Genomic DNA, 13,598 nt, shown 5'->3' on the forward strand with positions numbered 1-13,598 from the left:
TATATATATATATATATATCCATCCATTTTCTACCGCTTATTCCCTTTGGGGTCGCGGTGGGCGCTGGTGCCTATCTCAGCTACAATCGGGCGGAAGGCGGAGTACTCCCTGGACAAGTCGCCACTTCATCGCAGGGCCAACACAGATAGACAGACAACATTCACACTCAAATTCACACACTTGGGCCATATATATATATATATATATATATATATATATATATATATATATATGATAGAAAAAACAGGTTATATCTTCCATACAAGCCTGTTTCGCAGGTTCGTCTTATCTTATTTGATCTAAAATCCCCTCACAAGCAGGGAAACCTGCGAGACAGGCTTGTAGGGATGATTATAGCCTCTGTGTTTTTTCTGACCTAACGTTTATTCCGCTCTACCCCGGTATTGAGCACTGTATAACGGATAAACCACAGAAACCTTGAATATATATATATATATATATATATATATATATGTATATGTTTATGTATGTATGTATATATTTTATATATATATATGAAAATGTATATATATATATGTGTGTGTATATATATGTGTGTATATATATATATGTGTGTGTGTATATATATATATATATATATCTGTTTGTGTATATATATATATATATATGTGTGTGTGTGTATATATGTGTATATATATATATATCTGTTTGTGTATCTGTATATATATATGTATGTTTATATGTGTATATTTGTGTATATGTATGTATATATATATATATATATCTATATATATATTTGTGTGTGTATCTATATATATGTTTGTGTATATATATATATATATTTGTGTATATGTATGTATATAAAAAAAAATATATATATATATATGGATACACAAACAGATATATATATATATATATATATATATATATATCTGTATATATATCTGTTTGTGTATCTGTATATATATGTATGTTTATATGTGTACATTTGTGTATATGTATATATATATATATATATATATCTGTGTGTGTATCTATATATGTTTGTGTATATATATATTTGTGTATATGTATGTATATAAAAAAAAATATATATATATGTGTGTATATCTGTGTGTATTTATATATGTATGTATATATATGTATATATACATGTATATGTATATATAAATGTATATGTATATAAGTGTGTATTTGTGTATATATATATGTACATGTATATGTGTATACATACATACATATGTATGTATATATATTTATATATATTTGTATACATGTATGTATATATATATGTATGTATATATAAGTATAAATATAAACATACATATGTATATTTATATATGTGTATATATATGTATGTATGTATATATATGGATATGTGTATAAATATATACATATATACATACATATGTATATATATGTATGTATGTATATATATGTATATGTATGTATGTATAAATACATATGTACATGTATCTATGTGTATATATAATATATACATACATATGTATGTATGTGTATATATATATATATATATATATATATACATACATACATACATACATATATAGGGTGGCCGGTATAGCTCGGTTGGTAGAGTGACCGTGTCAGCACCTTGAGGCCATCCTAGTCACTGCCGTTGTGTCCTTGGGCAAGACACTTTACCCACCTGCTCCCAGTGCCACCCACACTGGTTTAAATGTAACTGAGATATTGAGTTTCACTATGTAAAAGCGCTTTGAGTCACTAGAGAAAACTGTTATATAAACATAATTCACATATGTATGTATATGTACGGATATATATATATATATATATATATATATATATATATATACATATACATATATATGTATATATATATAAATAAATATATATACACACATACATTTCTTGCGCACTAATTGACTAAAACAGTAGTTTGGGGACTCTCGATTTAACTCAACATATACTGTTTATAAATATGAATGTAAAATCTTAACAAGACATTGTCAACAAATCCTACTTATGGCAACGCTCCCTACACGCCGTTTTACAGATTGTCTGATATTTCCCATCCTCGCTGTCATTTTTGGGTCCGTCAACTTGAAAGCCCAATGAGTGATTATTTTGGGCACCACAGTTGTATGAAGTGTATGTGCACTACAATACAGTACAAGAGGTCCGTGGAAGGTTCTTGAAAGCCCTTTAACCAAATGTTCCATATTCCTTCTAGATTCTTCTGCTTTCGGAATAACTCAACCCTGTCCCCTTGTATCAGGCCTCCCAGTACCGCAGTAGGGTGGGCTCCTCCGCCAATCAATCTCCAACCTCCCCCGTCTCCAATCAAGGTTTCTCACCAGGCGGCTCGCCTCAAGTAAGGGAGCGTCAACCAATGATCTGCTCGCTCATTCTGTGTAAATGCCAACCACTCCCACACCCCTTTATGCATTTCAGTGTGGGTCAGTTGGAGTCTGTGGCTGCCCCCTAGTGGTTTTTGTTGGCAACCGCAGATCTGGGCAAAACATTTGTCATACCTGAAGTATTTTTTTCCAAATATGTTACATGCTATGTTTCGATAGCTATTGAGATAATAATCTACAAAACCCGTTTCCATATGAGTTGGGAAATTGTGTTAGATGTAAATATAAACGGAATACAATGATTTGCAAATCCTTTTCAACCCATATTTAGTTGAATATGCTACAAAGACAACTTATTTGATGTTCAAACTGATAAACTTTTTTTTTTTTGCAAATAATCATTAACTTAACAATTTGATGCCAGCAACACGTTACAAAGAAGTTGGGAAAGGTGGCAATAAATACTGATCAAGTTGAGGAATGCTCATCAAACACTTATTTGGAACATCCCACAGGTGTGCAGGCTAATTGGGAACATGTGGGTGCCATGATTGGGTATAAAAACAGCTTCCCAAAAAATGCACAGTCCTTCACAAGAAAGGATGGGGCGAGGTACACAACTGTGTGAGCAAAGAGTCAAACAGTTTAAGGACAACATTTCTCCAAGTGCAATTGCAAGAAATTTAGGGATTTTAACATCTATGGTCCATAATATCATCAAAAGGTTAAGAGAATCTGGAGAAATCACTCCACGTAAGCGGCATGGCTGGAATCCAACATTGAATGACTGTGACCTTTGATCCCTCAGACGGCACTGTATCAAAAACTGATATCAATCTCTAAAGGATATCACCGCATGGGCTCAGGAACACTTCAGAAAACCACTGTCACTAAATACAGTTGGTCGCTACATCTGTAAGTGCAAGTTAAAGCTCTACTATGCAAAGTGAAAGCCACTTATCAACAACATCCAGAAACGCCGCCGGCTTCTCTGGGCGCGAGATCATCTAAGATGGACAGATGCAAAGTGGAAAAGTGTTCTGTGGTCTGACGAGTCCACATTTCAAATTGTTTTTGGAAATATTCGACATCGTGTCATCCGGACCAAAAGGGAAGCAAACCATCCAGACTGTTATTGACGCAAAGTTGAAAAGCCAGCATCTGTGATGGTATGGGGGTGCATTAGTGCCCAAGGCATGGGTAACTTACACATCTGTGAAGGCACCATTAATGCTGAAAGGTACATACAGGTTTTGAAACAGCATATCTAAGCGCCGTCTTTTTCATGGACGCTCCTGCTTATTTCAGCAAGACAATGCCAAGCCACAGTCAGCACGTGTTACAACAGCGTGGCTTCGTAAAAAAAGAGTAGGGGTACTTTCCTGGCCCGCCTGCAGTCCAGACCTGTCTCCCATGGAAAATGTGTGGCGCATTATGAAGCGTAAAATACGACAGCGGAGACCCCGGACTGTTGAACGACTGAAGCTCTACATAAAACAAGAATGGGAAAGAATTCCACTTTCAAAGCTTCAACAATTAGTTTCCTCAGTTCCCAAATGTTTATTGAGTGTTGTTAAAAGAAAAGGTGATGTAACACAGTGGTGAACATGCCCTTTCCCAACTACTTTGGCACATGTTGCAGCCATGAAATTCTAAGTTAATGATTATTTGTAAAAAAAATAATAAAGTTTTTATGAGTTTGAACATCAAATATCTTGTGTTCGTAGCATATTCAACTGAATATGGGTTGAAATGATTTGCAAACCATTGTATTCTGTTTATATTTGCATCTAACACAATTTCCCAACTCATATGGAAACGGGGTTTGTGCATACCACAAAAAACAAAAAACCGTGTGGGCTGGGGTTGATATGACTTCAATTAAGGCAGGGGTCGGCAACCCAAAATGTTGAAATATTGGACCAAAAATAAAGAATAAAATTTGCTGGGCCTGAACTCATCTAAGATGAACTGATGCAAAGTGGAAAAGTGTTGTGTGGTCTGACGAGTCCAAATTTCAAATAGTTTTTGGAAATAGTCGACATCATGTCATCCGGACCAAACGGGAAAAGAACCATACGAAAATGTTGTTGGCGCAAAGTTCAAAAGCCAGCATCTGTGATGGTATGAGGGTAAAAATGCCCCTGTGCCAACTTTTTTGCAAGTTAATGATTATTTTGAAAAAAAAAAAAAGTTTCTCAGTTCCAACATTAAATATCTTGTCTTTGCAATCTATTCAGTTGAATATAAGTTGAAAAGGATTTGCAAATCATTGTGTTCTGTCTTTATTTAGTATTTACACAACGTGCCAACTTCACTTGTTTTTGGTTTTTGTAATACTGCATGGATTTAGAGCAAGGGTCTCGAACACGCGGGCCGCAATTGGACGTTATTTTGCGGCCTGCACCTTGATATGAAAATTTTAAGTTGGTGCGCCCCGCAAGTTTTATACGGCGCTGTACTAAGTCATACTTGCATACCCTCGATATTTCCGAGAGACTATCAATTCTTAGTGCCCCATCAGGGTTAGTCATTCTCCCAAATTTCACCCAAACATTAATTTTAAGGGGGTACAGTGCAGACTCCGCCATTTGCTTCCTCTATAACCTGTACAAACAGCGTTCCAGCCCTACCACATGTTGTACTTTGCTTTGGTAGGCACAGTGAGCAACTGCAAGACATAGTTGATCAACAGCCACGCAGGTCACACTGAGGGTGGCCGTATAAAAACAACTTCAACACTGTTACAAATATGCGCTACACTGTGGTCCCACATCAAATAAGATTGACAAACACATTTTGGGAGAATATCTGCACAGTAACACAACATAAACACAACAGAACAAATACCCAGATGCCAATGCAGCCCTGACTTTTCCGGGCTACAATATACACACCTCCGTCCTCCCGACCCTGCCCCCTATTGTAGCCCGAAAGAGTTAGGGCTGCATTGGATTTTGGGTATTTCTTCTGTTGTATTTATGTTGTGTTACGGTGCGGATGTTCTCCCAAAATGTGTTTGTCAATCTTGTTTGGTGTGGCGCATATTTGTTACAGTGATAAAGTTGTTTATACGGCCACCCTCAGTGTGACCCATATGGCTGTTGATCAACTATGTCTTGCAGTCACTTCCGTGGGTCTGCAGAGGCCTCATATAATATGTAATTAGGCCGGCACACTGCTTGTATGGTGGAAAAGCGGACACGAAAGGCAGTGCCATCACGGCATGCCTTTAATATTGTTGTCCGGGTGAAAACCGGGAGGTTGATTGCCCCTCTTGTCGGGAGAGTTGGCAAGTACGGTGCCAGGGCGGGAAAGCCATTCAAAGAAGGTGAATTCATTAAAAAGTACATGTTAGATTTTTTTTTAAGAAATCAGCCTCACCTGGTTTCTGTATCCAGTGGCCCCGAGGTAAATTAAGTTTGAGACCCCTGATTGCAGACATAAATAATGTCTGCATGTGTTTTTATTGTTGCAGCATAACTCCACACTGGGCAGTGTCTTCTCAGACTTCTATGACCAGCAGCTGCCATGCATTCAGGCCAGTGCTCTCTCACAACAGGTATTTTTTTTAAATATATTTCTTCATTTGTTTATTTGAAGGACAATGTGCAGTTACATTAAGAAGATGGCTGCCCCAGATTTAGCACCACGCTAATTTCCTTCCGTCGGTTTTGCCATTGCAATTCCACTTGTCGTCGCATTTATTCTATTGGTTCTGTGCTTTGCTGTTGTTGCCAGCTGGCGGAGTTCAACATGATGGAAAGCTCCATCAGCTCTGACAACAACCAGACCTCCACCCTGAACTACTCCCAGGCCCTCATGATGGGCTTGTCTGGTGGTCATTGCAACCTCCAGGGCTCTCAGCCGCTGGGCTACAGTAGCCATGGCAACATCCCCAACATCATTCTAACAGGTGCTGCTCTCTATTGGATAAAAAAGGAATTGAACTTATTGTAAGACAAGAACAGGTTTTCTGTTTTTTTCATGCATTCTAATGTGTAATATATGGCAAGTAAGAGGTGGCTAACAATGCAGCTACTGAGAGTACACTACCGTGCCCATAAAACCCTCTAAAAACATCCAAAAACCGCCAACAATACTCCTTTTACGTCTCATAACCTGACCGTTAACCAAGTAATGCCGACATTGTTATCTTAAACGCCTTGATCACGGAGAGCTAACTCGCTTATGCCGCTGTATTGACATATTGAACTGCTGCATCACCTCTGAGCTGGTGAAAGTTAATTCTAGATTATAAATCATGCCTCTCACCTGGATAATGGAAAGTTGTTTCCATAAACCGAGAAGTTGGTCAACTTTAACATTCAACTTAGACCAGGAGATGGCGAGAAAGACACGCAAAGTGTTTGTTTGTTTTTTTACCTGCGGGAGAATTATGGTTCATTCTTCAAAAAATGGAAAGATATAAACGTCCTATCGGTCGGCATCCCAGTGAAAACAGACATAGTACAGTAAGTGATTGCTTGGTTATGTTCTTAGTTTGTATTTCTTGTTTAGCACTTAGCAATACTGCTACTGGATCTGCTTATCACTCAGTTTCTAAAACGTTTAGCTCATCCTCGTTATATTCAGGCTCAAAAATAGAAGCTTATGGATCATCATTTGTCCCAAAGTAGTCGTCGTTGGTTCTCATGTAGTCTGCCGTGGTTAGTATTGTTGTTGTTGATCTCAGCGTTGGTGGTGGGCAAAATGTTACAGATTTTTCAGAAAGAAGGCTGTTTTAGTAACACTCTTAATGTTGGACTTAAATGAGAGAGTTGGGTCGAAGATAATACCCATTGTCTTGACCGAGTCGCTTTGTGAAACTGTTTTGTTGTCGAATGTTAAGGTGGTAGTAATAAATAAGTGTATACTTTTTTTCTTGTCAAGTGTTAAAGTGGTGTTATTAAATAAATGTATAATTGTTTGGTTGTCAAATATTAAGGTGGTGTTATTTAATAAGTGTATAATTGTTTTTATTGTCAAATGCTATGGTGGTATTATTAAATAGGTGTATAATTGTTTGGTTGTCAAATTTTAAGGTGGTGTTAATAATAGGTGTAAAATTGTTTTGTTGTCAAATGTTAAGGTGGTATTATTAAATAGGTGTAAGCTTGTTTTCTTGTCAAATGTTAAGGTGGTATTAAATAAGTATATAATTGTTTTGTTGTCAACTGTTAAGGTGGTATTATTAAATAAGTATGTAATTGTTTTGTTGTCAAATGTTAAGGTGGTATTATTAAATAAGTATGTAATTGTTTTGTTGTCAAATGTTAAGGTGGTATTATTAAATAAGTATAATTGATTTGTTGTCAAATGTTAAGGTGGTATTATTAAATAGGAGTATGCTTGTTTTGTTGTCAAATGTTAAGGTGGTATTATTAAATAAGTATATAATTGTTTGTTGTCAAATGTTAAGGTGGTATTATTAAATAAGTGTATAATTGATTTGTTGTCAAATGTTAAGGTGGTATTATTAAATAGGTGTATAATTGTTTGGTTATCAAATTTTAAGGTGGTGTTAATAATAGGTGTAAAATTGTTTTGTTGTCAAATGTTAAGGTGGTATTATTAAATAGGTGTATAATTGTTTGGTTATCAAATTTTATGGTGGTATTATTAAATAAGTATATAATTGTTTTGTTGTCAACTGTTAAGGTGGTATTATTAAATAAGTATATAATTGTTTTGTTGTCAACTGTTAAGGTGGTATTATTAAATAAGTATGTAATTGTTTTGTTGTCAAATGTTAAGGTGGTATTATTAAATAAGTATGTAATTGTTTTGTTGTCAAATGTCAAGGTGGTATTATTAAATAAGTATAATTGATTTGTTGTCAAATGTTAAGGTGGTATTATTAAATAGGTGTATGCTTGTTTTGTTGTCAAATGTTAAGGTGGTATTATTAAATAAGTATATAATTGTTTTGTTGTCAAATGTTAAGGTGGTATTATTAAATAGGTGTATAATTGTTTGGTTATCAAATTTTATGGTGGTATTATTAAATAAGTATATAATTGTTTTGTTGTCAACTGTTAAGGTGGTATTATTAAATAAGTATATAATTGTTTTGTTGTCAACTGTTAAGGTGGTATTATTAAATAAGTATGTAATTGTTTTGTTGTCAAATGTTAAGGTGGTATTATTAAATAAGTATGTAATTGTTTTGTTGTCAAATGTCAAGGTGGTATTATTAAATAAGTATAATTGATTTGTTGTCAATTGTTAAGGTGGTATTATTAAATAGGTGTATGCTTGTTTTGTTGTCAAATGTTAAGGTGGTATTATTAAATAAGTATATAATTGTTTTGTTGTCAAATGTTAAGGTGGTATTATTAAATAACTATACAATTGTTTTGTTGTCAAATGTTAAGGTGGTATTATTAAATAAGTATATAATTGTTTGTTGTCAAATGTTAAGGTGGTATTATTAAATAAGTGTATGATTGATTTGTTGTCAAATGTTAAGGTGGTATTATTAAATAGGTGTAAAATTGTTTTCTTGTCAAATGTTAAGGTGGTATTATTAAATAAATATATAATTGTTTTGTTGTCAAATGCTAAGGTGGTATTATTAAATAGGTGTAAAATAGTTTTCTTGTCAAATGTTAAGGTGGTATTATTAAATAAATATATAATTGTTTTGTTGTCAAATGTTAAGGTGGTATTATTAAATAAATATATCATTGTTTTCTTGTCAAATGTTAAGGTAGTATTATTAAATAGGTGTATGCTTGGTTTCTTGTCAAATGTTAAGGTGGTATTATTAATTAGGTGTAAAATTGTTTTGTTGTCAAATGTTAAGGTGGTATTATTAAATAAATATATAATTGTTTTCTTGTCAAAGGTTAAGTTGGTATTATTAAATAAGTATATAATTGTTATGTTGTCAAACGTTAAGGTGGTATTATTAAAAAGGTGTAAAATAGTTTTGTTGTCAAATGTTAAGGTGGTATTATTAAATAGGTGTAAAATTGTTTTCTTGTCAAATGTTAAGGTGGTATTATTAAATAAATATATAATTGTTTTGTTGTCAAATGTTAAGTTGTATTATTAAATAGGTGTAAAATAGTTTTGTTGTCAAATGTTAAGGTGGTATTATTAAATAGGTGTAAAATAGTTTTCTTGTCAAATGTTAAGGTGGTATTATTAAATAGGTGTAAAATAGTTTTCTTGTCAAATGTTAAGGTGGTATTATTAAATAGGTGCCGGTGTCGAGCAGGACTGCTTCCTTATTGCCTCTGCATGTCTGTCCCCTGGTCAGTGAGTGGAGATTCCCCCCCCATCCTGCCGAAGGACCTGACAGCCTCCCTATCAACAGATGTCAGCTTCGATATCGACAGCCACTTCCCACTGGATGACCTAAAAATCGACCCACTGACACTTGACGGCCTGCACATGCTCAATGACCCGGACATGATCCTTGCCGACCCAGCCACAGAGGACGCCTTCCGCCTCGATCGGCTCTGATCCCACCCCCTTTTGAGGACAACATGCCAAATCAACCTGCGTCCTTTTTTTCCCCCCGAATTGGAAAGATGGATGACAAGCTAGAAGGTATGAAATACGTTCCTGGTTCTGTCATTTCCTTTTTGCCAGCGACACACCTTTTTTTTTTTCATCCTAAATGTCAAGTTTTTGCGATTGGTTTGGAGTCTTTCAAGGAAAAAAAGGGATCTTAGAATCCTACAGTGGCGTAGCATGGGGAGCCCGGGGGGTGGGGGGGGGGTCAGTCAAACAGTATTGCAGCTTTATTTAAGTGAATGACTGAAATATTGTAGTTTATTCTGACGGTGTCCTATCATGAACAGTACTATTTCTGAAGAATGACAGCGTTAGTATTCCACTATTCACAATGAGAACATTTAAGCAGCGTTTTCTAAAAACAAGCTTAAATATATATTTTTTATATATGTTTTTTTGCAAGCTGCTGAGCCTCCCCTTGATATCTTAGTGACAAAAACCTACTTATTTTGCCCTTCTGTGTGGTTGTTTAGGGCCACAACCACCAGAGGGCGCCACATCAGTCAAGCAATCAAACTTTATTTATAAAGCGCTTTTCATACATAAAAGAAATGCAGCGCAAAGTGCTTTAAGTTTAAAACCACACCCCGGTGACCAATATCCCCCGTTATCACGTACATACGCACAGAGACAGATAACAAACACAAACACACACATATGCAACTATATGGACCAATGATTGCATGTCTGAGTACAGAGGAGCCAGGTGAGTAAACACTATCACAGGAGCCATCTGCACCGGGAGGTCATCAGACCATGGCCACCAGGACCCTGACACAAAAGTGGCCCCCACAAGCACGGCCGATGACCCCTGAGGCAGATGGCTCATTTCAGGAACGTTGGAAAATAAAAATAACAAAACTTGTAAAATAGTAAGAACCACGATTAGAGATAAAGAATAAAATACAAGACATATGAAGATTAATAGAAAAAAAAATGCAATTATAACTAATTCATTAATTAATAATTAAAAATATATTTATATACAGTAAATAAATCATCATAAATAAAAATAAAATAAATAAATAAAATCCTGCCTAATTAATAGCATAAAAAGTAAAATACGAATTACTTTAGTAAAAGAATTAATATTGGGTCAAATCCAAATCAAAAAGGTGGGTCTTAAGCAGGGGTCCCCAAACTGCGGGCCGGATACGGCCACCGAGCGTTCAAAATCCGGCCCGCGGGAAGTCCCAAATTAAAAATTAAAATTTTTTTTTTTAATTATTATTTTTTAAATCTGTACTTTCTAGTCCATTTCCTACCTAGCCACTAAGGCAAATCATATTTTCTAAAAATGCATTTTACCATCGATAACGTGACATGTGCGCTTTACATTTAATGTGTGTGTGTGTGTGTGTGTGTGTGTGTGTGTGTGTGTGTGTGTGTGTGTGTGTGTGTGTGTGTGTGTGTGTGTGTGTGTGTGTGTAATAAAAATGTATGATCATAATTATTAGGGGTGTGGGAAAAAATCGATTTGAATACAAATCGAATCGTTTACGTTGTGTGTGTGTGTGTGTGTGTGTGTGTGTGTGTGTGTGTGTGTGTGTGTGTGTGTGTGTGTGTGTGTGTGTGTGTGTGTGTGTGTGTAATAAAAATGTATAATCATAATAATTAGGAGTGTGGGGAAAAATTGATTCGAATACGAATCAAATTGTTTACGTTGTGCGATTCAGAATCAACTCTCATTTAATAAAAAAAGGATTTTTTTTTAATTTTATTTTATTTTTTATTTTTTTATTTTTTTTAATCAATCCAACAAACCACTACACAGCAATACCATAACAATGCAATCCAATTCCAAAAGCAAACCTGACCCAGCAACACTCAGAACTGCAATAAACAGAGCAATTGAGAGGAGACACAAACACGACACAGAACAAACCAAAAGTAGTGAAACAAAAGTGAATATTAACAACAACAGTATCAATATTAATTATAATTTCAGCATAGCAGTGATTAAAAATCCCTCATTGACATTATCATTAGACATTTATAAAAATAATCCCCAAAAAAAAGAGTGTCACAGTGGCTTACACTTGCATCGCATCTCATAAGCTTGACAACACACTGTGTCCAATGTTTTCACAAAGATAAAATAAGTCATATTTTTGGTTCGTTTAATAGTTAAAACTAATTTACATGATTGCAATCAGTTGATAAAACATTGTCCTTTACAATTATAAAAGCTTTTTTTTTTTTAATCTACTACTCTGCTAGCATGTCAGCAGACTGGGGTAGATCCTGCTGAAGTCCTATGTATTGAATGAATACAGAATCGTTTTGAATCGGATACATATCGTTTTTGAATCGAAAATCAAATCGAATCTTAAAAATCGATATATTATCGAATCGTGACCCCAAGAATCGATATTGAATCGAAGCGTGGGACACCCAAAGATTCACAGCCCTAATAATTATCATTGTCAACTGATGACAATTTGACATGCCTCAACTAGAGGAAAGAGACACTTGACAGATTTAAAATCCTTTTTAAGTGAGTCATGAGAGGGTGTATGATTATTAAAACTCACATTCTGGCTAAATATTTCAAATTTGTGAGTGCTATTTTGTACAAAACCAGTGAAGTTGGCACATTGTGTAAATCATAAATAAAAACAGAATAGAATGATTTACAAATCTTTTTCAACTTGTATTCAATTGAATAGACTTCAAAGACAAGATATTTAACATTCAAACTGAGAAACTTGAGCTCGGCCCCAGTAAAGCCAGCGGCGTTTCTGGGTGTTGTTGATAAATGGCTTTGCATAGTAGAGTTTTAACTTATACTTACAGATGTAGCGACCAACTTTAGTTACTGATAGTGGTTTTCTGAAGTGTTCCTGAGGCCGGCGTGGCGCAGTAGAAGAGTGGCCGTGTGCAACCCGAGGGTACCTGGTTCAAATCCCACCTAATACCGACCTCGTCACGTCCGTTGTGTCCTGAGCAAGACACTTCACCCTTGCTCCTGATGGGTGCTGTTTGGCGCCTTGCATGGCAGCTCCCTCCATCAGTGTGTGAATGTGTGTGTGAATGGGTAAATGTGGAAGTAGTGTCAAAGCGCTTTGAAGACCCTGGAGGTAGAAAAGCGCTATACAAGTACAATCCATTTATCATTTATATGGTGATATCCTTTACACACTGATGTCGATTTTGAAGCAGTACCGCCTGAGGGATCGAAGGTCACGGGTATTACCGCTTACCTGCACTGATTTCTCCAGATTTTTCTGAACCTTTTGATGACCGCAGATGGTGAAATCCCTAAATTCCGAAGTTATAATACAAGTTATTAAATATTTAAAATATTGAAAACATTAGAAGCTGCATGCAAACATTTTTAAAAAACGACTTTGCAACCGACTTAAGTCAATGAAGGTTTTTTTTAGTGCATGTAAACATACTGTGGCGGCGAGCTGATGCAAGCTGCTGCCACTTCATTGGTGCCATTTTTTTTTTTTAATACAGCCACAAAAGTCAAAAAGCAAGGAAAATCATGAATAACAAAACATAAAATAATACATAGTCTAGTCCCATATTCTAACTTTCAACCCCGCAAAAGATACCCTTTTTAGGAGCAGCACAGCCATTGCTGATAAAAATTCTGGTGGTCCTGGTGCAAATGTTGGCGTGCTTCTGGCCTGCCTTAGACTTTGGAAACACCTGCCTTGAAAAATATAGCTGTGATTTTGTGTAACATAAAATATTGTAAACACTTTTAAGTTCCAATAATGTTTGGCAGAATCAGGTGTCTGACATAAGGGATCAGT

The 13,598-nt window shown here is 35.4% G+C and overlaps 1 protein-coding gene across 2 annotated transcripts in view; it reads left to right on the plus strand.

Annotated features, from left to right (window-relative positions):
- The window catches only part of crtc1a (CREB regulated transcription coactivator 1a), a 51,803-nt gene extending 40,257 nt beyond the window's left edge, over positions 1-11,546 (plus strand). Inside the window, exons 12-15 of one of the 2 annotated variants that reach the window (XM_061919806.1) lie at positions 2,223-2,318; positions 5,783-5,866; positions 6,046-6,220; positions 9,572-11,546. In XM_061919806.1, coding sequence (XP_061775790.1) covers positions 2,223-2,318; positions 5,783-5,866; positions 6,046-6,220; positions 9,572-9,777 — 561 coding nt within the window. In that variant the 3' untranslated portion in view covers positions 9,778-11,546. The remainder of the gene's footprint in view (positions 1-2,222; positions 2,319-5,782; positions 5,867-6,045; positions 6,221-9,571) is intronic. The other variant, XM_061919807.1, reaches the window with a different exon arrangement.
- The last annotated feature ends 2,052 nt before the right edge of the window (positions 11,547-13,598 follow it).

Source organism: Nerophis ophidion, linkage group LG14 (genome assembly GCF_033978795.1).
Source record: "Nerophis ophidion isolate RoL-2023_Sa linkage group LG14, RoL_Noph_v1.0, whole genome shotgun sequence".
In the NCBI taxonomy this organism is placed as follows: domain Eukaryota; kingdom Metazoa; phylum Chordata; class Actinopteri; order Syngnathiformes; family Syngnathidae; genus Nerophis; species Nerophis ophidion.